The sequence below is a fragment of the Doryrhamphus excisus genome, linkage group LG10, assembly GCF_037039965.1.
Source record: "Doryrhamphus excisus strain RoL-2023G ecotype Guam linkage group LG10, RoL_Dexc_Guam_v1.1, whole genome shotgun sequence".
Taxonomy (NCBI): domain Eukaryota; kingdom Metazoa; phylum Chordata; class Actinopteri; order Syngnathiformes; family Syngnathidae; genus Doryrhamphus; species Doryrhamphus excisus.
The window spans coordinates 15610683-15634245 of NC_136366.1; the positions used below are offsets into that span (position 1 = coordinate 15610683).

Below are 23563 nucleotides of genomic sequence, written 5' to 3' on the forward strand. Positions count from 1 at the left end.
TTATAATTATAATCAGAATAAAATACTTGACAACGATATTAGAAAACTTAGATGTGATTTTTTTTACAAGACATACATGCAACAATATAAGACCATGTAACAATATCAACAAAAATAATAGTAAATAAAAGTACAGTGCATTTAACAATGCTAATTAAACATGAAACCAAAGAATTATAATCACACGGAAAGTGAAACCCTTATAACACATTGCGTCAATGCAACTCGGACTGTTTTTACAGAAACACAACAAAACACGGAAGTAGTCTGTCGCTGGTTTGTTTCTTCTGGTGGTTTTGCCTTACTTAGATGTGAATTTTTTTACAAGACATATATGCAACAATATAAGACCATGTAACAATATCAACAAAAATAATAGTAAATAAAATTACAATGCTAATTAAACATGACACCAAAGAATTATAATCACACGGAAAGTGGAACCCTTATAACACATTGCGTCAATGCAACTCGGACTGTTTTTACTGAAACACGACAAAACACGGAAGTAGGGTGTCGCTGGTTTGTTTCTTCTTGTTGTTTTGCCTTAATTTTCATGTAAAAGTTGATTTAAGAAAAACAATGGCAGTGAGTGCGGTTCACCTGGAGTCTGACGCCTTTCTGGTGTGCATGAATCACGCATTGAGCACCGAGAAAGAAGAAGTGATGGGTTTATGCATCGGAGAGGTAGAATCGACCAGGATCGTCCACATTCACTCCGTCATTATCCTCCGCCGCTCAGACAAGAGGAAAGACCGAGTGGAGATCTCCCCGGAGCAGCTCTCCGCCGCCTCCACAGAGGCTGAGCGTCTGGCGGACATGACAAGCAGACCGATGCGGGTGGTGGGCTGGTACCACTCCCATCCGCACATAACTGTATGGCCCTCGCACGTCGACGTCCGCACGCAGGCTATGTACCAAATGTTGGACCAGGGCTTTGTAGGTCTCATCTTCTCCTGCTTCATAGAGGACAAGAACACCAAAACGGGTCGAGTGCTGTACACCTGTTTCCAGTCGGTTCAAGCCCAAAAGGGCTCCGAGTACGAGCGTGTGGAGATTCCTATCCACGTCGTCCCGCGGGAGGCCATCGGTAAAGTATGCCTGGAGTCGGCGGTGGAGCTGCCGCGTATCCTCTGTCAAGAAGAACAGGATACATATCGTAAGATCCACAGTCTGGCTCACTTGGACCCGGTGACGAAGATCCACAATGGGTCGGTGTTCACAAAGAATCTGTGCAGTCAGATGTCAGCGGTGAGCGGACCACTGCTCCAGTGGTTGGAGGACCGCCTGGAGCAGAACAAACAGACCATCGTGGAGCTCCAGCGGGAGAAGGAGAGACTGACGCAGGAGCTGAGCGCTCCATGAGTTGGAAAAACAATCCTGGGGTATCTTCTGGTTTTGGAGGCAATATTGTTTTGACAGCATTATTCAGGAACAAAATGGAAGTATGTGGTTATTCAGTTGTATATTTCTTTGTTATATGTTTATCATATCTGCACCTCCACCTCTTGGTTTTTTTTGAGGTTCTGCCTTACATTTTTTTTCTCCTCTTTTTTATTTAATCAAATGACATGTCATTTAACTTAAGTTAAATTAGATTTTGTTTTACATTTGTATTGATTTATTTCATTAATGAATTATATAATTAATTAAATTAAAACAGTTAATTATAAGATTAATTTACATATAAAAAATATTACAATGTTTGTATTTCATAATTTTTTTTAAAATCACAAATTTAAATGATTTCATGTTTATTTAATGGTGTCAATATTATTATTTTTTTTTTGTTTTGTTTTTTTGCCTTACATTTCTTCAGTTTCTCCTGATTATCCCAGTGGTGTCTGTGGTGCTTATGCCACATTATAACAATAAAAAAAAAGATAATCTCCCCAGAATGATTCTGCTCAGCAGGGGTGTTCAAAGTAGTCTGCAGCTACTTTGTTATTGGCCCTCATGATTGAATTCATAGAGATCTCGCTAGCCCAGGGTGAGTTAGTTCTGCTGCCCTTTGTGCCTCCTGATTACGGGAGGAGCGATGGTATGAATTGGCCAATGACAGACACACGTCCTTGTAGATATTGTATAATGTACACAAAGAAAATAAATAACATGTACACAATCGGGGGTGTTTTTCAGTTAATAAGCTGCCTTTCAGTTGAGTGCTCGTTTTTCTTTCCGGTTTGAAATTTTCCCCGTTTCTTGGCCATTTTGTCCACAGTGGGGATGGGCCGAGAAGGGAGTGGAGGCAGATGATTGTGGCCGGATGGCAGCATGTGACCTCCTTTCGGTCCAAAAAAGCTGATCTGTGCGGAGAGTTTTTCGATCTGCTCGGCTTGTTTTGTTACAAGTTCCTGAAGACCCCAGAGCTGACCGTTGTCCGCTTGCCTGCTGCATTCCTGAAGATGCTTACCCTAGGAAGACACAAATATAGAAAGTGTTTGAATCGCACAGCTCTCACGGCCCAGCAAATCTGCATTTTTGGTCAAAAGAATAGGCATGATCAAGAGTGTATTTTATATTAATATACACATGCACAACCATTCTTGAAAAATGTTCCTCAGACATCTCACCCAGATTTGCAGTTTTGTGGTTATTATTTTGCTTATACGGAGATCTTCAGAGTACCAGATTTTACACACACCACCTAGCCAGGAAGGAGTCCTCACAAGTAGCGTAGAAAACATAAACAACACAACACGGACTCTCTTTGCCAAGCATTTTCATCGCTAATGTGCGGCCTTTAGTGGATAAAATGGACGAGTTGCAACTCCACATCACCCACAGTAAGCAACATCGGAATTTTGACTCATGACTAAACAGCGGCATACCAGACGATGCTATTGGACGAGAGAACAGTGGTTAAAACCGGCAAGCGCAAAGGCAAAAATGACTGCGTATCTATGTGAACTATGAACTCATTCATTCATTTTCTACCGCTTTTTCCTCACGATGGTCGCAGGGGTGCTGGAGCCTATCCCAGCTGTCTTCGGGCGAGAGGCGGGGTACACCCTGGACTGGTGGCCAGCCAATCACAGGGCACATATAGACAAACAACCATTCACACTCACATTCATACCTATGGACAATTTGGAGTCACCAATTAACCTAGCATGTTTTTGGAATGTGGGAGGAAACCGGAGTACCCGGAGAAAACCCACGCATGCACGGGGAGAACATGCAAACTCCACACAGAGATGGCCGAGGGTGGAATTGAACCCTGGTCTCCTAGCTGTGAGGTCTGCGCGCCAACCACTAGACCGCGGTGCCACCCTGAACAATGAACTACTGCAGGTTTTGAAAGTTTACAAATACATATAATTTACCATAAGGGTTGTATGTTATAATTATAGGTTATCACATGGTTTGTCTGGTATCAGGCCAGGTATCGGTCTCGGGCTGATACTGACACTCGGGGGCATGATACTGGGCCTGATACCAGACAAACCATGTGCTAACCTATATGTATCATTCATGGGCGGTTTCTAGGGTATTAATACATAAATGTGATAATTATAATTACAATTTTCTTCTGTCTTGTGTAAAGTTTCTGTTCCAGCTCTTTCTTCTGCTCAAAGAGGTTATTCAAGTAATGGAGGCGGTCTGTGTTGCTCCTTGTCATGGCCATCACAGCCTCATGAGCCTTTTCTACTTTGACCTAAGTGGCATACACAAAGAAAGATATGTAAACGTTATGTAAATTAGGTTAAAAAAATCCACCAATAAACATGGAAAGATCTACGTCTTACATCCCATTCTGCAATGTCTTTGGCATTGGCGATGTCTTGAAAGATTTTTTCCTGCTTCATCTCCGCCACTGATTTATTCACACAGAGCGTCTGCAGGATCTCCATGTCCACCTCTCTTCCAAACCTCGTCATCATCAGCTGGTGACACAGCTTTTCTAATGCTGCGGAATATGAATATGAACAGATTGAGTTACAGGTCTGCTCGGTGTTTGCTTGTTAGGTCTTACACTGGATCTCGTTGTTCATGTCTTTGCGTTCTTTGATGAGCCTGATATGCTGCTGACGGGCCTGACGGTACACCTCCTTCTGTTGATCCTTCTCTACCTCCAGCTCGTGAACTCTCTCTCGGAGACGCTGCAGCTCCGTCCTGGTGAGCACCAACACCAGGCTGAGATCCGAAGACACCGTGTCGTTGATGTCTAATTCGATCTGGACATCAAGAGCGTCAAAAGCCAAGTTGAGCATTGAAGACGGTTATTGGGTTATTGTTGTTTACCTGGTGGAGCCGAAGAGGAACCACGACATCGAGTTGGTTCATTTTCTGCTGTTTCTCCCTGTTAACTTGCTCCAAGTCGTCCTCTGCTGCCTTGCGACTGATTTTCACAGATTTCATCTGCAAGTACAAAGCTCAAAATGTTGCAAAATTGACATTCCGAGAGAGAGGTTTAGCCGCGGAATTTTGGAAATACAGTAATCCCTCACATTCGCACAATAGCATTCAAAGACACCGACCATTAGGTGTCTGTAGTCTTACTGTAATGGTCAGTTAGACACAGTTCTAACCATAAGTTTTACGGAATCAAGTGTAATGGGGGGCGGTACGGCGGTCAAGTGGTTAGCGCGACCAGGGTTCAATTCCACCGTCGGTCATCTCTGTGTGGAGTTTGCATGTTCTCCCCGTGCATGCGTGGGTTTTCTCCGGGTACTCCGGTTTCCTCCCACATTCCAAAAACATGCTAGGTTAATTGGCGACTCCAAATTGTCCATAGGTATGAATGTGAGTGTGAATGGTTGTTTGTCTATATGTGCCCTGTGATTGGCTGGCGACCAGTCCAGGGTGTACCCTGCCTCTCGCCCAAAGACAGCTGGGATAGGCTCCAGCACCCCCCGCAACCCTTGTGAGGAAAAAGCGTCAGAAAATGAATGAATGAATGAAAGTGTAATGGGGTGATTTCGGTGACTCAGCTCCGGCTCTAGTTGAAAGCCAAAAATCCGACGGTCAGCACTCCCCCAAACATATCATGGGCAGCCACGGTGTGCAGCTGCACTAATCAGGCGGTCTATTTAAATGGCACATTGCTTCCTCTCTATCAGCTGCAGCGGAGAAGGGCCGATCACTCCTGATCGGTTTAGCTGTGGAGATCACGGTGAAGGTAGTTTTCGTTTTTCTTTTGTTATATTCAGGTTGCAGCGGTTATTATTACGTTTATTATTACGTGTTCATTATTTTGTGTTTCAGTAAGCCACTGCTGACTTGTTATGCTTTGTTTTGCTCGTTATATTAAAAGGTGGTTGCACACACTACTATTACCTTTTTCTTTGAACCTCCAAAAAACGTGTTTGGCTTAATTTAGGCAGTAGATGCCGCTCTGGGGTTGTGCTGTCTCAACGGGCTTAGTGTATGCACTTTAGGGGAGGACCAACAACCATCGCACGTATGCACTTTTACTTGGTCCAATTGGGAGTTAGTGTTTGATTTAAAGGTTATTTTGGGTTGTTGAGGTTTTGCTTTTGTTAGTATTGGTTTGCTGTGTTTTATTGTTTTTCTTTTAATTTGCATCCCCCCCTCCCAATTAGTGTCTTAATGTGTCTAGTCTTTTTTTTTTTTTTATTGCAAAGCTAATAAAATCACAATTTTAAATATTCTTGGTTGTAAAATAAAAATATAATCTAAAATCACAACTACTTCAACTTGCTGATATAGTTAATTTCCAAACAGCTAAAATAATGCATAAGGCTAAAAACAACCAATTAGCTAAAAATGTCATCCAATACTTCTCTACAAGAGAGGAGAAATATGATCTCAGGGAAGAAGTACATTTAAAACACTTCTATGCTAGGACTACGTTATGCTAGCCATAGCATTTCAGTATGTGGAATCAAACTATGGAATGGATTGAGTAAGGACCTCAAACAATGCACAACGATGAGCCAATTCAAGAAACAATACAAGCAGTTGATGTTTGCTAAATACAAGGATGAAGAGTCTTGAACCAGTCATGATGTGCTATATATATCACTATATTGACACTTACTATGGTACACATTATGGCATTGGATGCTCATATCACGAGGTACATTATTAAAAACAAACAAACAAACAAACAAACAAAACTTAAACTGTATTATGGAAAGCAGGAAGTGAACAAATGTAACAGTTACTGATTGTAAAAGTACCAGATGGAGGGGTAGGATTTAATAAGCTTTGCTTCTTCCTACTCCTTTTGGACATGTGGAACTGTGAACTGATTGTGTGATGCATTCAATTGTAATCTGATGCATGTTCAAATGAAATTACACCATTACCATTACCATGTATTTGCCAACTACTACCCCCTGGTCTTTTGTATTCGTTTGCCAGATGTTCCTGTACACTATGTAATAGGTCACCCTCCGTGGGACTCGCAGACCGGTGGGCTTGTAGCCCCGCCTTCGCTTGCTGCCCCGATACACAAGTGGTGTCCCAATTCTCCTTAAATGGAGGGCTAAGGAGTGTACAGCTCTAGGAACCAAGTGTGGTCTGCTGGCCATCTTCCCTGAGTAATTCTTAATGTAGTCTATCGACAGCCAGTAGTTATTTCAACATCCTCTCACCTTCTTAACCAGAGCGTCACACTCTTTCTCCATTTGGTCTGCAGACTTCTTCTCCTCAGCCAGGAGTTCCTCCAGGTCCAGTCGACGCTCACGCAGCTGCAGTACGTGGTCAAACAGTTCTAGGTCACAGCCTGTAAACATAATTATAACCCAAACTCATTTTAGATCAGCGTCACCTCATTTAGTCATCTTAAAAGAGAAGCTCCGTGATGAAGTACCGACCTGCCGGGCATTCCTCTGCAGCACCTTCTCCCTCCAATCCATCCCAATCATCATCGTCATCGTCATCCCAGTTCTCAAAATCGTCAAAGTCATCATTACTGTCTTCGTCTTCATCTGCAAAACATCATCCATAACGCTTACTTGCGTGACAACACAAACTCGTATCCATTTCTCCCTCACCGTCACTTCCTGTGTGCTCTTTCTTCTTGGTACGTTTAATTTTTTTCTTAAAAACTTTGGTCAGATATTCTTCAAAGTTGTTGTCGTCGCCCAGCAGGGCCTGGAAAGATGCAGTCAAAGATTTGTCTTTCTCCTGCACCTTCGCTATGTCCTTACGCTTCAGTTCCAGCTCTTCCCGATATTCCTCCAGCTTGGACTATTACAGAAGAGATAAAACCAAAACACAGATGCATTAAGGATCTGCAAGAATATAAACACTGTGATCCAAAGGTGAAGAACCCTTAGGATATAATAGATTGAGCGTCTGAGATATAGCGTCTTTGGTTTGGGGTATTTATTGGTTGTAGTCCACATCGGTTCAAAAGGTTTAAGGGTCAATGGGATCAAACCTATAGCACCCCCACAAAATAATAAACGATACAGGACTGTATTCATGCAGGCTGACTTGGAGTAAGAAGACAGACAGACCTATTAGAAGCACTATTTTCACCAACTTCATTATGTGTTCATTGCTGTTTGATGAGGCGGCACGGCGCTCGAGTGGTTAGCGCGCAGACCTCACAGCTAGGAGACCCGAGTTCAATTCCACCCTCGGCCATCTCTGTGTGGAGTTTGCATGTTCTCCCCGTGCATGCGTGGGTTTTCTCCGGGTACTCCGGTTTCCTCCCACATTCCAAAAACATGCTAGGTTAATTGGCGACTCCAAATTGTCCATAGGTATGAATGTGAGTGTGAATGGTTGTTTGTCTATATGTGCCCTGTGATTGGCTGGCCACCAGTCCAGGGCGTACCCCGCCTCTCGCTCCAAGAAGACAGCTGGGATAGGCTCCAGCACCCCCGCGACCCTCGTGAGGAAAAAGCGGTAGAAAATGAATGAATGAATGAATGCTGTTTGATGGCCTATTTCATGTCTTTATGCAACACACCATGCACACTCAACACACACAATTGGTGCAAATAATTCTCAATGACATTATTTGCATTCATCTGCCAAACATACTTAGTTTTTATGTGGTCATATTCAACTTGGCCCCCCATCCAAGCACCAGAAGTGACAATACTGACAGAAACATGGCTGCCCATTCACAATAGCGGACTTTCTGACCACTCCCTTTCATTTTTAATTTATTCACCAGCACTGGAGGCAAGGTATGGTTTCTCACCATCAAGTTGTTCTCCTCCTTCACGCGTGTGTTGAGCTTCTCCTGCAGGACCCTCTCACTCTTGTCCACCTCCTTAAGGAGCAGCAATTCCTGGTAGAGTGTCAGCTGACGAAGGTTGCCAAGCTTGAGCTTCCAGTCCAGCTCCTGTACCTTCTTAAGACATATCATGTGCTCCTTATCAAACTGATTCACCAAGCTCTCCATCTAGAAGCAGGAGTACATTCATAGTTTGAACAATGAGACATTATTCATCAGAAAATGACTTATTAAAGTTAAACAGACGTGCTCCAGAAGCGAGTCCTGCATGTTGATTAATGTGTCCTGTGACATCTTCTCGAGCTCCTCCTCGCTCAGCTCTGCTTCTTCCTCTCCTGTGGTCTTGTTATCTTCAATGTCTACATATGAGCAGGACTTGTCTCCCAATTGCTTTTCCAGCTCGTCGATTACACTCACGCCTTCCTCCTGCTCCTCGAGCCGTGTGTCGTTTAACCTGTTCAGATGTTGCATAGAAAGAATCAAATTTGTCAGCCAAATTTGAGGTGAATTAAATTAACATTACGCTCATCTTTTTGCGCTTTCCACTTTATTTTATTTTGGTTTTTTTGCATTTTGATAGTTTTATCAAATTTTTTTTATTTTTTTGTGCTTTCCACTTTAATTGAGTTCGGCACTGAATCACCAGATTCAATTTGCCAGATTGTTCCCTCAGGTCTGTACCATGACACACAGCATTCAAGTTTTTGTTTTCTAATTACACTCATGACTTTCTACATCCTGTTTAAGGTCTGCCTCTCGAATGTAAGTTTAACATAATTATTCTTGCTGATCGGACAATAAAATGTAAAATGTCAAACAAGAGTGTACTCGCTTCATCCTGAAGGGGTGCAGCAATGTGTGAGGTGGACGGTGCTTGTCACTGCCGTCCTTCCATAGAGAGGAAAAAGCCAGCATTTTTGACCAGCCAAGCTAAATTTCTACCGCTTATCTTCACGAGGGTCGCGGGGGTGCTAAAGCCTATCCCAGCTGTCTTCGCCAGCCAATCACAGGGCACATATAGACAAACAACCATTCACACTCACATTCATACGTATGGACAATTTGGAGTATTCTGGTTTCCTCCCACATTCCAAAAACATGCTGGGTTAATTGTCGACTCCAAATTGTCCATAGGTATGAATGTGAGTGTGAATGGTTGTTTGTCTATATGTGCCCTGTGATTGGCTGGTGACCAGTCCAGGGTGTACCCCGCCTCTCGCCCGAAGACAGCTGGGATAGGCTCCAGCAACCCCGCGACCCTTGTGAGGAAAAAGCAGTAGAAATGAATGAATTGTAGGTCCCATAGTGTTTCTTGTTCGCCAAGCCGTCTTTTCACACTTTTCAGACTCAAGCCTGCTGTTAAATCCCATAATACTATATGAGAAAGCTGACTCCAGCACCTCTGCTCCCTCAGCACGCTGTATGTCTCCAGGATGGCTCGGTTGCATTTCTGTCTCTTGTCTGGAATTTCCTCTGGTTGTATAGTAGGCAACGGAGGTGGATGGCGACGGTGACGGGACGGCAGAGGACTCTGGATCTTCTGGAGCTGCTGAGCTTGTGCCCGCAATTTTGATACGAGTTGAAGTTTGGAGTCCCTCAGGGCCAAGATTTCTCCGTTTATCTCAGTCTGCTTCTCACGTATCTGAAAGAGATGATGTTTAGTTTGCTGGCTCGGCGTTTGAAGTTAGAATAAAAATAAAGTATGCTGGTAATAAAATGTATATGTGTGCATTACGTTATCCTCCAGGGCAATCATCTCGGCTTTCTTTTTGTCTCCACTCATTCGCAGGTGTTTTGGTACAGTGAAGTTTTTATCCGTCTTCAGTTTCAAGTCTCCAATAGTTTCTTTGGCTTCATAGATGGCCTGCACATCTCTTGGATCTTCACAGTCCTTATGTGGTTTCTCTGCATAACTGAACAATAAGTAACATTTCAATACAGCTTTAATGAGGTTCCTCTTGATGTGAAGGACCAGATTTGATTTGATTTGACCGTATTATGCTTTCATTCATTCATTCATTTTCTACCACTTTTTCCTCACGATGGTCGCAGGGGTGCTGGAGCCTATCCCAGCTGTCTTCGGGCAAGAGGCGGGGTACACCCTGGACTGGTCGGCAGCCAATCACAAGGCACATATAGACAAACAACCATTCACACTCACATTCATACCTATGGACAATTTGGAGTGGCCAATTAACCTAGCATGTTTTTGGAATGTGGGAGGAAACCGGAGTACCCGGAGAAAACTCACGCATGCACGGGGAGAACATGTAAACTCCACACAGAGATGGCCGAGGGTGGAATAGAACCCTGGTCCTCCTAGCTGTGAGGTCTGCGCGCTAACCACTCGACCGCCGCACCGCCCCGTATTATGTTTTTTATTTTTAAATCATGTGGTTCAGATGTTGTCAGATGCTACACTCACAGTTTAGCCCATTGCTGCTTCCTCTTTGCAATTTTGGCTCGTGCTTGTTCGGCTTTCTCCGTAGCCTTTTGAAGCCTCTCAACCTGCCGATCTGCCGGCTGGACACCAGGACGAGAAGCCTGTGTGTGAGCCACAGCTTCCTCTGACGAGCGCAGCATCAGTAGTTAATTATTCATTAATCATATTCATCAAGTAACCTTAATAATGATTGTCTTACCGTCTGATTCGCTACTGATGTCCTTTACTGGTTGATCTCTAGTTTTTCTGCGTTCAACCAGAGTGGTATCTTCTATATCAAACTCGTTAGATGTGGTCTGCTGTTGAGGCCGGTTTGAAGAAAGTGGTAAAATATGAAAGGCAGAGACTTTGTGGCCAGTACGTATGGAAAACACGGTGATGACTTCGGAATCTAAATAGTCACTGAACCTGGAAGCAAAACACATTTTTCATTGTGGTTTTTATGTTGATGATAAAGCGCATAAACTAATGCATTCATTTTCATTTGATTTCAGAATTCATATAGACTTCTAATCGCCAAAAATTAATAACTTTGAGGTACACTATTTGGGTCTCAGAAAAGCCAGAAAGTTTTCTGTACCACTAAAAATATAATAAAGTGGATCTGAAGGCATAATTTAAAAATACAGTAATTCATTCATTCATTTTCTACGGTGCTTGTCACTGCCGTCCTTCCATAGAGAGGAAAAAGGCAGCATTTTTGACCAGCCAAGCTAAATTTCTACCGCTTATCCTCACGAGGGTCACAGGGGTGCTGGAGCCTATCCCAGCTGTACACCCTGGACTGGTCGCCAGCCAATCACAGGGCACATATAGACAAACAACCATTCACACTCACATTCATACCTGTGGACAATTTGGAGTCGCCAATTAACCTAGCATGTTTTTGGAATGTGGGAGGAAACCGGAGTACCCGGAGAAAACCCACGCGTGCACGGGGAGAACATGCTAACTCCACACAGAGTTAGTCGAGGGTGGAATTGGTCTCCTAGCTGTGAGGTCTGCGCGCTAACCACTCGTGTGCCGTGCAGCCAATACAGTAATTCATTAGTGAATTTCCTTGAAGTAGGATTCCTTATTTATATATGGAATATTTTCTAGTATTAGCATAGAAAACCTGTTTGTGACCTTCTAAATATGGTTTTCAACATTGTTATTGCCCTCTAGACATGATGTAACACCCATATAGTCACCATTATTACCCATGTATTACCCAATCTACTAGACATAACAGTAAATAAGCCATTTAAGACATAAATAACACTCGTGCTTGTGTGTTGCTATAAACGGCTATTAGAAGCATGTATCTACTGTATGGTGCCAAGCCATTAAAGTGAAGATGTAAGTCAGTCAGTCAGTACCAGTCTTGTAGTTTGTTAAGTGCTAAATGGGAGTGCTCCTCTTCCCAGCTCATCTGGAACTGGACCTCCTTTAATCGCCGGGTCTTCTCCATCTCAGCTTGCTCTTCAAAACGTTGGTCCAATAGCATTTCCTGTACTTACAAATATCTGATTAATATATGAATATATTTATATATCATGATATATTTGTTTATTTTGTATTTGTTTGTGTACCGCAGGAGTCAGCTGAATATGCTCCGGTAGGCTCAGGTTCTCATTCAGTAATTTTTTAAACATTTTCTGGATCTCAGCAAGCCTTTTTCTTTTGGCTGATATCTTCTTCTCAGCTTCTCGTTGCTGGCGGTCTTTCTCCAGCTTCAGTTTGGCAGTCTCTATGCTGCACGATGAATAATAAATTAAGTACCCGACTTAAAAACAGAGTAGAAGCGGAGGACCATAATATCTCATAAGATCAGGTTCATACTCAACCTGTAGGCTGATGGGTCGTCGATGTCTTTAGCTAACACTTCATTCTCCAGACCCACCTGTTAGAAGCATGATATGCAAAAATACATTTAGGAGGTCCTTTGTTTCTTTGAAATGAACAAAATGTATTACAAAAGCAATCATGGTAGATGAAAACAAATCGCATTCACTCTAATTATGTATAAATATGTAATACAGCATGCATGCACTAATGTTCAATAATGTTGGATGTATTCTTGACCCAAAGTAATCATCACTTCAGAGGTCGCCTGGAAAGTGTTGACTCACCCTTGGTGAAGGAACCTTAGCCTTTTTTCTCTGCAGACCTTTCTGCAGCTCGTCATGAGGAAGCAGACTGAAGGAGAAGATGTTCCCATCCTCTCCCGCTGTCAGCACAAAATGGTCATCATGGCTGCAGCAGATGTTTCGTAGGTGTCCATACATGCTGTCGTGGATACTCAACTCCCAGTACGCTTGCATGGAGGTTAGGAGGTGGTCGTCAGGGTCCAGTGGATAAATTCTGACGGAGCCTGAGTGCATGCCACAGAGCATTAGCTCCCTGTTGGAGCTGGAACACAAATAACCAAATGTAAGCATGACTTGATGGAAAACACTTGTTATGGGCTTGCTCAGTAATGCAAGCCCCATAGACTGCTGCTTAGCAGCTGTCTATGGGGCTTGCATTACTGAGCAAGCCCATATTGTTATTCCTTGTGATGTTTAGCTATTATTATATCTTAATCTTCCTATTTTTGCGCGCGTAATGCGGCCAAAACCGCAAGAAGGACCCCCACACATGTTACACCGCCCAGGATTCTCAGGACTACAGTGGTATTTATTTTTTGGAACGTTTTGTGTAACCATGGCGACGCTATTCACCAAAACGTTCAAAAATGGGCCACTAGATTAGATACACCTGTTCTATTTTTAGAACAGCCACATTCCAGGGAAAACGAGAATTTACAGACGTTTCACAGCCTTGTAGCTCAGCCATACGGCCACGTAGAAACGTGATTAACGGCTCATTTTTGAGATAAACTTCTCAACTCTCCCTGTGGCTAAATGCTAATTGCTAGCATGTTAGCATTTAAGCTAATGTAATCATGTCTAAAGGCAAATACACACATGGCATGATGTAGGAAGGTTATAGGACAACCTTGGCACTTTCTAAACTTGAGGCCCTCTTGCTAGGTGCTAGCATGATGACTGTTAGCATGTTAGCATTTTAGCTAATTTACTCATTTCTAAAGGCAAATAGACACATGGCATGATGTGGGGACACTATGGGACTGCATCAACCTTTTCGGTACTTGAGGCTGTCTTGCTAGGTGCTAGCACGATCGCCGTTGGCGCACCGGGCCCGAGGTTCACAGCACAGGTCGCAAGCCCATCAAAATTTCCGCGGGAATTTTCCAGTTAATGTTATCATGCCTTTTCGCTACAGGATGTGGTATTTCATACCTGAAGGTGACAGAACGTATCGAGTCATCATCTGTATTGTGGATAGCCACAAAGTCAAATGGCTCATCCTGTCGTTTGTCTGGATCCTCATCCTGATTATCAGAGAACTTACAGTGGTACAAGAACCCTGAGTCAAATTCCCCCTAGAGAAGAGGAACAACATCACAATCAAAGCAGCATAAAACCCAATCAAATAACCACTCATAGAATAACCTGTTACTGCTATTTCCGTACCATAGAGAGCCAGAACTGTCCAGGTAGTGAATAGAACCCCCAGTGGAGAGGACTAGGAGGGTCAGGGATAACGATGGGGGGCAAGGGCTCTTCTTCCTCCTCCTCCTCTTCTTCTGTGATTTTCTTTTCCTTTCGCTCTTTCTGTCGCTGCTCCTTCAAAGCTCGTCGCCTTTCTATTTCCTCATCACGCTGAAATCCACAAATGCATGCAAATCATAAAATGTTTAAAGACTTGAACACACAGTGATATGCATTCAGTTGAGCCTACCTGCCCACATGCACATGCAAATTTTTTAAAATTATTTATTCTAAATTATTTAAATTATTTGTACAATTTACTGTTTATGCCGTACATTGTTGTTCATATTTGATGTCATCTATTTATTTTCCACATTTATTATTAGACTGGAGCCAGGCAACGACATTTCGTTGGCAATTTCACTGCTGTGTTATTGTGCAATGACGATAAAGGAAGTCTATGTCTATGTCTTATTTCAAGGTCATCAAGTCAGTCTGATGGAGGGGCAACAAAACCAAAAGTAGCAGTTTGATTATATCTTCCCTCATTTGTGCATATTTTTATTTTGATACTTCTGTTAGATTTTGTATATTGTATACTATTTATATCTAGAGCCTTTCCCATGCATTTATTGACTTGTACCTCCGTAGAGGGTGGTACAATGTGGTACAATGACTTGTCTGGAAAGTGGGTGCACGGATGACGTCATGAAAATGCGACTGTAGTAGAGTGGTTAGCGGGGTTTTTTTTCCTGGAAAGTTGTTGTGTTCAATAAACGGAGCCCACACGTCCTCTCAAGGTCCTGAGTTTTTGTCCAAAAAAGAGCGACTCTATTCGCCCTACACTACAAACTATAAACAAACATGACGGGCATGTAACAAGTGACACAGCAAACTCCTTTGAGCTTACCTGTTTCAGCCACAGTTCTATCAGCCCGAAGTAGGTAGCGGTGGGCTAATCTCAATGGTCTGGTAATGTGCTGTTTAGTCACGTCTCGATAAAAAAATATATGATGCAGTCCAAAAGTATCCTGATGTGGGTGATGTGAAGTCGTAACGCGTCCATTCTATTTACTAAATACCGCATGTTAGCAAGGAAAGTGTGTGTGCGACGTTAGCTTGAGCTTCGTCGTGTGTGCGCGCCGCCATCTTGTGTAAGTGTAGGTCTAAGTATATGTCTTCTGTTAAACACACACGTCATTTTCACCTCCTTAGCCCTAACCTTTCACCTTTCATCTTTAACACAAATTAAGCTGGATTTGTGTGAAAGGATATTTATAACAAAAGACATTTGATGTAATAATATGTGCTCAGCAGCAGCCGAGGGCACCCCCATGTTATCAGAATGGTACAATCTTGATCACATGAAATTTTGATATGATTCAACTGCAAGGATAATAGAACCAGACTTGTGGAATATTCTATGCCAACAGACTTTTCATAGAAATGGGCATTATTAAGTGGGTATTATTAATAAGAAGAACATGGACTTGACAAGACGGGTTTTTTGACCTAAGTGGTTGCACTGTATTAGTACTCTAGTAATCATAGCAATTAAAACTGATGAAAAAGACCTTGATTCGAGATTTGATGCTCTTGAAGCAGAAGAATCTTCTGGGTAGTTCATACAGTTCGTAGGATTTAGTCGGCTCCAAGGTTTTGGGATCAGGATAGGGTACCTCAACAATATGACCACTTTGACACAGGATGAGCAATCTGCTTTCATTCTGGATAAATGTATCAATTGCTTCAGTCATATAAATTAGAGAAGAGTCTGTTTTTTCATTCAAATAAAGCCAAGACTTACATGGGATTGAGGCGACCACTCCAGTAGCCCTACTGGTCCCGGAACAGAGACAAATCCGACCGGCTCGTACTTTTCTCCAACAGTGAAGAAGAACACAGTGCAGTCTGAGCTCTGAGCATGAAAGACGCAGGTGAGATGCCACAGAAGTGAGAGCAAATATTAAACACATCATCGTACCCCTGTGGCTAACATCATTCCATTGCATTCATATGCAACTGCAGTTACAGGATCATTATGGGGTTTGAATGCTTGTTTGAGACGCAGCTGGGCAGCTACTTTGTGCCTGGTTACTATTTGCAGCCCAGAGGGGTCAAAAAGCTCCAATAAGCGGACTACCCCATCTTCAAATCCTGTCACCAACAAATTTCCAGTCTCGTTGACCTGGACACAAATATTAGAGGTTTATTCTTCTCCATTATGGTGTAGTAACAATGAAACGTCATACTCACTAAAGAGGGGGCCCAGCGGAGAGCAGTTCCACCCTGATTGAAGTGGCTACATGTCAGTTCTGTTTTTGCCAGAAAGTCAAATACTCTGACCGAACCTGGAAAAAAAAAGTGTACGGTTGCAGAACAGTGTGTTGCAAGCATGTAATAATAATACATTTTATTTCAAAGCACCTTTCAGGACACCCAAGGTCGCTATACAGAACATATAAAAACACGAATATAAAATACAAGATAAAAGGGAACAAACAATGAATAAGAACATACAGTAAAGGCGCTATAGGAGCTTACGGACAAGAACCACCAGGTTCAGGAACAGCTTTTTCCCTCTCTGCCCCCCATTTCCCACCCCTTCCACTACTTACATCCCCCGCTGATCTATGCCCCCCCATCACTTCATTGCACTACTTCATTGCACTATTGTACATATTACTGTTATATCTTGTTGCATTCATAGATCATACTTTTTATAATTTATATATCATCTGCAATAGCCATACTCTAGTCACTTCATTGCAATACTGTACATATTACTGTTATATGTATATTGTCACATCCATACTGTTTATAATCTGTATAATCTACAATAGCCATATTATAGTCATTTATATCCCTGTACATATCCTCACTGTATTATAGTCATAGCCTGTACATAGATCTGTCCATTTTTCTACATTTACTTACTACTAAGGTACTTATAAAATTGGTTGGATGCTAACTGCATTTTGTTGCCCTGTACCAGTGACATGAGCAATAACAATAAAGTTGAATCTAATCTAATCTAATCTAATCTAATCTAAATAAGGGGAGACCATGTGAAGCAGTTAGAGAGAGTAAGCTAGTTTGAACAGATGAGTTTTGAGTTTGGATTTGAAGATGGGAAAAGTGGCAGAGTTACGGAGGTCTGGTGGCAATGAGTTCCAGACTTTGGGGAGCAGAGCGACATAGTGCTAAGGCGTGCAGAGGGTACAGTGAGACGGAGGGAGGAGGAAGATCTGAGGGAACGGGATGGATTGAGAAGGTGCACGAGGTTATAGATGGACTTGTAGGTGTACAGAAGGACTTTGTAGGTGATTCTTTGAGTCAGTGGGAGCCAGTGGGGTTGCTGCAGGATGGGGGTGATGTGGTGAGATGAGGGGGTTCTGGTGCTGATCCGGGCAGCAGAGTTCTGAACCAGTTGTAGCTTATGGAGGGATTTTTGAGGGAGGCCAAAGAGGATGGCGGCGGTGTGGGGAGTGAGGGAGGGGCGGAGACGGTTAATGGAGCGCAGAAGGAAGTAGGCTGACCTGGTGACGTTATTAATGTGGGATTGGAAAGATAGTGTGCTGTCAAGGATGACACCCAGACTCTTGACCTGAGGGGAGGGGGACACTAAGGAGCTCTCCATGGTGAGAGAGAAGGAGTCAACTTTAGATGAGTGGATTTGGTGCCAATGAGTAAGAATTCAGTTTTATTGCTATCAAGTTTCAGAAAATTAGAGGTGAACCATGATTTTTTTTCAGAGAGACAGGAGGTGAAGGAGAGGGGTGGGAGTGTGGAGTTAGGTTTGGAGGAAAGGTAGAGCTGGGTGTCATCCGTGAAGCAGTGGAAATAAATGTAGGTATACATGTAGGTATACACAGAAGTAGTGACTCACGGTCCAGAGCAGTTGTGGCCATGAGATGACTTTTCTTTGACACATCCAGACCCTTAATTGCTCCAGCATGGAAAGAAAACAGGCACTCGGGATCGGGAGTCTGGTCACAGAGATGTTATTATCAGTGCTGGCAACTTGCGCTGGAAAAAGAGTCAGGGGTTCTTCATGCATATTGATGCAGATATTGCACATTCCTGCATAATGTCGCAAATAAACATTACATTTAAATTTATATTCATTTGAATGTACACCTTTTTTAAAGGTTTGACTATATCAGGAAGATTCATTCATTCATTCATTTTCTACCGCTTTTCCTCACAAGGGTCACGGGGCGTGCTGGAGCCTATCCCAGCTGTTTTCGGGCGAGAGGCATGGGTACACCCTGGACTGGTCGCCAGCCAATCACAGGACACATATAGACAAACAACCATTCACACTCACATTCATACCTATGGACAATTTGGAGTCGCCAATTAACCTAGCATGTTTTTGGAAGGTGGGAGGAAACCAGAGTACCCGGAAAAAACCCACGCATGCATGGGGAGAAAATGCAAACTCCACACAGGGTCAAGTGTGGAATTGAACCCTGGTCTCTTAGCTGTGAGGTCTGCACGCTAACCACTCGACCACCATGCAGCCAGGAAGAGATTCTAGTCTAGTAAGTGTTTCAATCCTTTAATTCTAACCCTTGCATTCCCTTGCTATTTTCATTTAACAGAATAAATCAAGTCAACTTGGAAGTGCGCTGTGAGATTTTTCTAATTGTAAATATATTTTATATAGTTAATATTTTAAGTGCTACTGAGAGAACTTCACCGAGTATGTGAAAGAGAGATCCACTTTCCAAATGCTGCCATTGGTATCCTGCCAAACCACAAAGAAGAGGATTCCATTTTAGGTTATTGACAGAGGCAAAGTATCATGAAATATAAACAATATAAACATGCAGGACTGGTAGGTTTGTCCTCTGACCTGAGCAAACCAAACATTAGAGTCGGGTTTGGAACTTTTCACTATGGAGGACAGGCAGACTTGATGTCCAACCACCAATTCAGTCATGGGCTCCATTTCAAACTTGCTGTTCTCGCTGCTACTATCAGCACTGTCAATGGTCTCAAAGTCCCAGCCCTGTGGTGTCAAAGGATGGTCACATATTCAAATCCACATAAGCAAATATCCCGGTCATTTTTGGTTTTACCCTGATCGCCCCATCAGAGCCAATCGTCATCAGCTGTCCATCCTCCAAAATAAAAGGCTGTACAACCCCTGCATGGCAACACTGTCCTCCCTTGCTGCACAGTTCCACTTTTATGGCGTTTCCATCCCACAGCAGCAGATTACCCCAGTTGGAACCGGACACCACCTGAGAGGAGCCCAGTGGAGCATCTGGTGACCATTTCTCAGTCAAGTATATGTATGTACTGTATGTACTGTATGTACTGTATGTACTGTATGTACTGTATGTACTGTATGTACTGTATGTACTGTATGTACTTCATATCTTCTAGCTACAAACCTTTCCATCTGGAAGTTCGATGTAACCTTCGATATCAGTCGCTGCAGTTTTTCCAAAATGCCCAATAAGCCCCTCCAGTTTGAGACCAGTAAATGTGCTGGCCATTTTCCAGAACCTGGAGAAAGAAGGTGTTTGAATCATTAATAGAACACACATTTGATGATGTTTCATAAATTCCTAAGACCTTTGAACCTGCACGTTACAAATACAGTACCTGATACAATGAGGTTGATTTGGTCGATTGGTATTATAATCAAAACCAAGGGTATGGAAACTATGATTATTATTAGATAATGCGGTAGCCTCGGCCATCTCTGTGTGGAGTTTGCATGTTCTCCCCGTGCATGTGTGGGTTTTCTCCGGGTACTCCGGTTTCCTCCCACATTCCAAAAACATGCTAGGTTAATTAGCGACTCCAAATTGTCCATAGGTAATTGTCCATATGCAGTCTTACTGAGGTTTTGATCGGCGGAGTAAATATTCAAAAAACAAAACAGCACAAAATGGTGCACGTTTATAGTATAGAGTATTTTACTGTATAGTATTAATAAAAAAGGCTGGAAATCACATGGTTAGAGCTCACATAGTAGTATGTTAATAATCTGCATTATACATTTGTAATGTATTGTCTGTTTTTAATCAACCTATTGTGTTGCTGTGTGTGTGTAATTTTTTTTGAAGATATGGTGTGTTTAGCGCGCAGGCCTCACAGCTAGGAGACCCGAAGTTTGATTCCACCCTCGGCCATCTCTATGTGGAGTTTGCATGTTCTCCCACTGCATGCGTGGGTTTTCTCCGGGTACTCCGGTTTCCTCCCACATTCCAAAAACATGCTAGGTTAATTGGTGACCCCAAATTGTCCATAGGTATGAATGTGAGTGTGAATGGTTGTTTGTCTATATGTGCCCTGTGATTGGCTGGCGACCAGTCTCGCCCCAAGACAGCTGGGATAGGCTCTAGCACCCCCGCGACCCTCGTGAGGATAAGTGGTAGAAAATGAATGAATAAATGAATGGATGAATGAATGAATGAATGCGGTAGACTACCTGGGTGACTGAGAGGTCAAGAAGCAAACATCCCCCCGTCAGTAAAATAGTAGCTCGCTAATTCTATAGAGCCAACCCTTTTGACAAAGAAGACGACGAAAGGAATGATGAGTCATGTAAATATCAGCTGAAAAGACACGTCACAGCAATATCACATGACCACTTTTTTTTTTAGTCATTTCATGACCTTTCTTTCCATTTGAACGTCTGTAATAACTTTTTCCAAAATGTAATCGGTCAGTACCTTTAAAAGTATCCAATTTGGTACACAACTCAAAACAGCATACAGTATTGTATGAACAAAACTTGCAGTTGCACAACATTCCCTCTTGTTAAAGCATCTTCATGTTGGAAAATGTTGAGTGAATTGAATTGTGAGACTGCGACATCTGTTTGATTCTGTCAGCTAGCACCATCAAACCACTTTCTATTTAAGCTATCCCTGTTTTCTCTCTTCGGTCTGTCTATGGAAATGCGTTCATCATTCATTCATTTTCTACCGCTTTTTCATCACTTTTATCCCAGCTGTCTTGGGGTGAGAGGCGGGGTACACCTTGGACTGGTCGCCAGCCAATCACAAGGCACATACTATAGACAAACCATTCACACTCACATTCATACCTATGGACAATTTGGAGTCGCCAATTAACCTAGCATGTTTTTGGAATGTGGGAGGAAACCAGAGTACCCGGAGAAAACCCACGTTCACGGGGAGAACATGCAAACTGAGATGCAAAAGAGATGGCCAAGGGTGGAATTGAACCCTAGTCTCCTAGCTGTGAGGTCTGCACGCTAACCACTAGACTGCCGTGCCGCCCCAAAATTGGCAAATAAAAACATAATCTACTTGATGTGTCCGGATCCTGATGATGTCAGCAGTCCGGGGTTGTATGGCGAGAAGCTCACTCTGTAGACCTCCTGAGAAATGGCTTTGCACCTGAGGACCACTTCCTCCTCCCTCCAGTTCCACACTGTCAGCATGTAGTCAGGTGTACTGCCCAGGCTGGCTAGAAGACTCCCGTCGCTGTTAAAGTTGACGGAGCAGAATGCACGCTCTGTACCCTCTACACACACACACACACACACACAGGTTACACAGGACCACACACAAGGTAACCTCTCTCTTCTACTGTACTTACCTCTGAGGATGCGATATGCTCGTATTGAAGGGTATTCATATACTATCAGCAGTGGTTTGTTTCCCTTCTCGGCCACAGCAAAGTACTCTTTGGTGTCACTTACCTGCGTACATGCAGAATATGAATACAAAAAACAGCTCCTAATCTAATTTGTGCTGCCAAACTGAGCAGGTCATGGTGTCCAAAACGTAGCCTGGGTGCCATTTTTAGCCTGCAGCTGTTTTTTTAGGGGTTATTGTGTCGCTATATTATTCATTCATTTTCTACCGCTTTTCCTCACGAGGGTTGCGGGGGTGCTGGAGCCTATCCCCGCGAGAGGCGGGGTACACCCTGGACTGGTCGCCAGCCAATCACAGGGCACATATAGACAAACAACCATTCACACTCACATTCATACCTATGGACAATTTGGAGTCACCAATTAACCTAGCATGTTTTTGGAATGTGGGAGGAAACCGGAGTACCCGGAGAAAACCCACGTATGCACGGGGAGAACATGCAAACTCCACACAGATGGCCGAGGGTGGAATTGAACCCTGGTCTCCTAGCTGTGACGTCTGTGCACTAACCACTCAACCGCCGTGCCGCCGCTATATTATTCAGAACACCTCAATATATATTGTGTGTTTCATGTAGTCTTCTTACCGCAATTGCGCCAATTCCTCCACCACTGCAGGAGCGGAGGTATCTCTGCTCCTTGGTGGAAACATCTAGCAGGATAAGCACCTGACCAGCTATATAGATCAAAGTTCTATCATCCAGCAGCTGCAGGTTTGCTCTGCGTTCACAGTCGTAGCCAAAGGAGTGCCTTCAGGAATGAAAATTATGGAATATTTACTATCATATTACTCAGATGGAATATTTACAAAAGGAATTACGAGAGAAGGAGGAGGTTCTCTGGAATTTCAGAATCCGGGGTGATGAACGGTTTGGTGTAAAGGTCTTCATAGTCGTAATACATGTCAACCGGTAGTGACTTCTTTTTATCGTCTGCGTTCTCCTCATCCTCCAGCTCCTGTATCAAACAAAAAAGTACTTGAATTAATCTCATCAGGACAGGAATAACTACTTCCTGTTTAGCACTCTTATTTTGGTGTACTTCCAGCTAGGTGTAATGTGAGGTAGCTTTACAATAGTGGACCTGTGTGTACAGCTGTTTGTAGATTTGTCTGTACTCACTTATTCTCGAAACAACTTTCATTTAAACACTATAAATTTATGATGAAATATACTGTTTACAGTATAAAAATGCAATACTGTATTTGAGACACATTTTTTTAAATTAAAAAACTACAATGTGTGCGAACAGGCGGAAAAACAAACCTGATTAGAAGCATCCTCTGCAGCCTCAGCAGGATCCATAGTACAAACGTCACAATTATAAATGTCATCAACCTACTAAGTTTTCACCATTATTATATTCCAAAATATAAAGATCGCAATAAAATGTGTTTTATACTTTGCAGTTAAGGCGAGAATTATACCAAAAGTCCTGACGTTTACATATGCAGGCGTCTTACCTCAATGACGTCACAGTCATCGTCATACACAAGTTTATCCGCCGCCGAGAAACGTGGAATTTCAAGTGTGGGTGGATATCCACACAGTACCGTATCAATATCAATCGATCAAAGCTTGATTTCGTAAATATCTATTTTTTGTGCTTTTTTGTCGTTTTATTACCTGTAATGTTATACTGTGTGAGGAGTCGGCCTTCTACTTCCGCTTAAAACCATGACTGTCATGCCGTTAACCATCCGGTCCTCTAGTGCTACCTAGCGCTGGTCTTCGTCGGTACAGCAAATTGGGCGGCCATATTAATTTTTG

The 23563-nt window shown here is 42.9% G+C and overlaps 2 protein-coding genes across 4 annotated transcripts; one reads left to right on the top strand and one right to left on the bottom strand.

The window, feature by feature from the left end:
- Positions 1–477: 477 nt before the first annotated feature.
- Positions 478–2136, top strand: LOC131119975 (lys-63-specific deubiquitinase BRCC36). Its single transcript, XM_058064909.2, has one exon. It carries the CDS (start codon positions 583–585, stop codon positions 1363–1365), a length of 783 nt encoding a protein of 260 aa, XP_057920892.1. The 5' UTR covers positions 478–582; the 3' UTR covers positions 1366–2136.
- LOC131119967 (cilia- and flagella-associated protein 44-like) lies at positions 2121–23392 on the bottom strand. Of its 3 annotated transcripts, none has more exons than XM_078794190.1 (34): positions 23257–23392; positions 22615–22751; positions 22382–22544; positions 21737–21839; positions 21445–21661; positions 19552–19666; positions 19234–19398; positions 19008–19163; positions 18852–18899; positions 18036–18135; positions 16403–16497; positions 16131–16334; positions 15954–16064; positions 15721–15873; positions 14129–14317; positions 13895–14037; positions 12722–13001; positions 12437–12492; positions 12182–12344; positions 11969–12099; positions 10807–11015; positions 10590–10731; positions 9900–10077; positions 9565–9806; positions 8411–8618; positions 8129–8332; positions 6966–7161; positions 6786–6899; positions 6564–6694; positions 4246–4362; positions 3977–4178; positions 3750–3910; positions 3524–3658; positions 2121–2414 (listed from the first exon to the last, which is right to left on the bottom strand). In XM_078794190.1, the coding sequence occupies exons 2-34, from the start codon at positions 22695–22697 to the stop codon at positions 2136–2138; spliced, it is 5193 nt and encodes a 1730-aa protein (XP_078650316.1). In that variant the 5' UTR covers positions 22698–22751; positions 23257–23392; the 3' UTR covers positions 2121–2135. The 3 variants fall into 3 exon arrangements, with proteins under 3 accessions (XP_078650316.1, XP_057920871.2, XP_078650317.1); XM_058064888.2 differs by having other exon boundaries at positions 23060–23380; XM_078794191.1 differs by lacking the exon at positions 19234–19398 and having other exon boundaries at positions 23060–23380.
- Positions 23393–23563: the final 171 nt, after the last annotated feature.

Bases quoted from the DNA above. Each gene is read 5' to 3' on its own strand.
- LOC131119975 (XM_058064909.2), top strand. From the start codon at position 583: ATGGCAGTGAGTGCGGTTCACCTGGAGTCTGACGCCTTTCTGGTGTGC.
- LOC131119967 (XM_058064888.2), bottom strand. From the start codon at position 23,098: ATGGATCCTGCTGAGGCTGCAGAGGATGCTTCTAATCAG. The intron at 22,545-22,614 runs GTAATTCCTTTT...TCATTCCTGAAG, and splicing joins GAGAACCTCCTCCTTCTCTC to GCACTCCTTTGGCTACGACT. The intron at 6,900-6,965 runs GTGAGGGAGAAA...GATGTTTTGCAG, and splicing joins AGAGCACACAGGAAGTGACG to ATGAAGACGAAGACAGTAAT.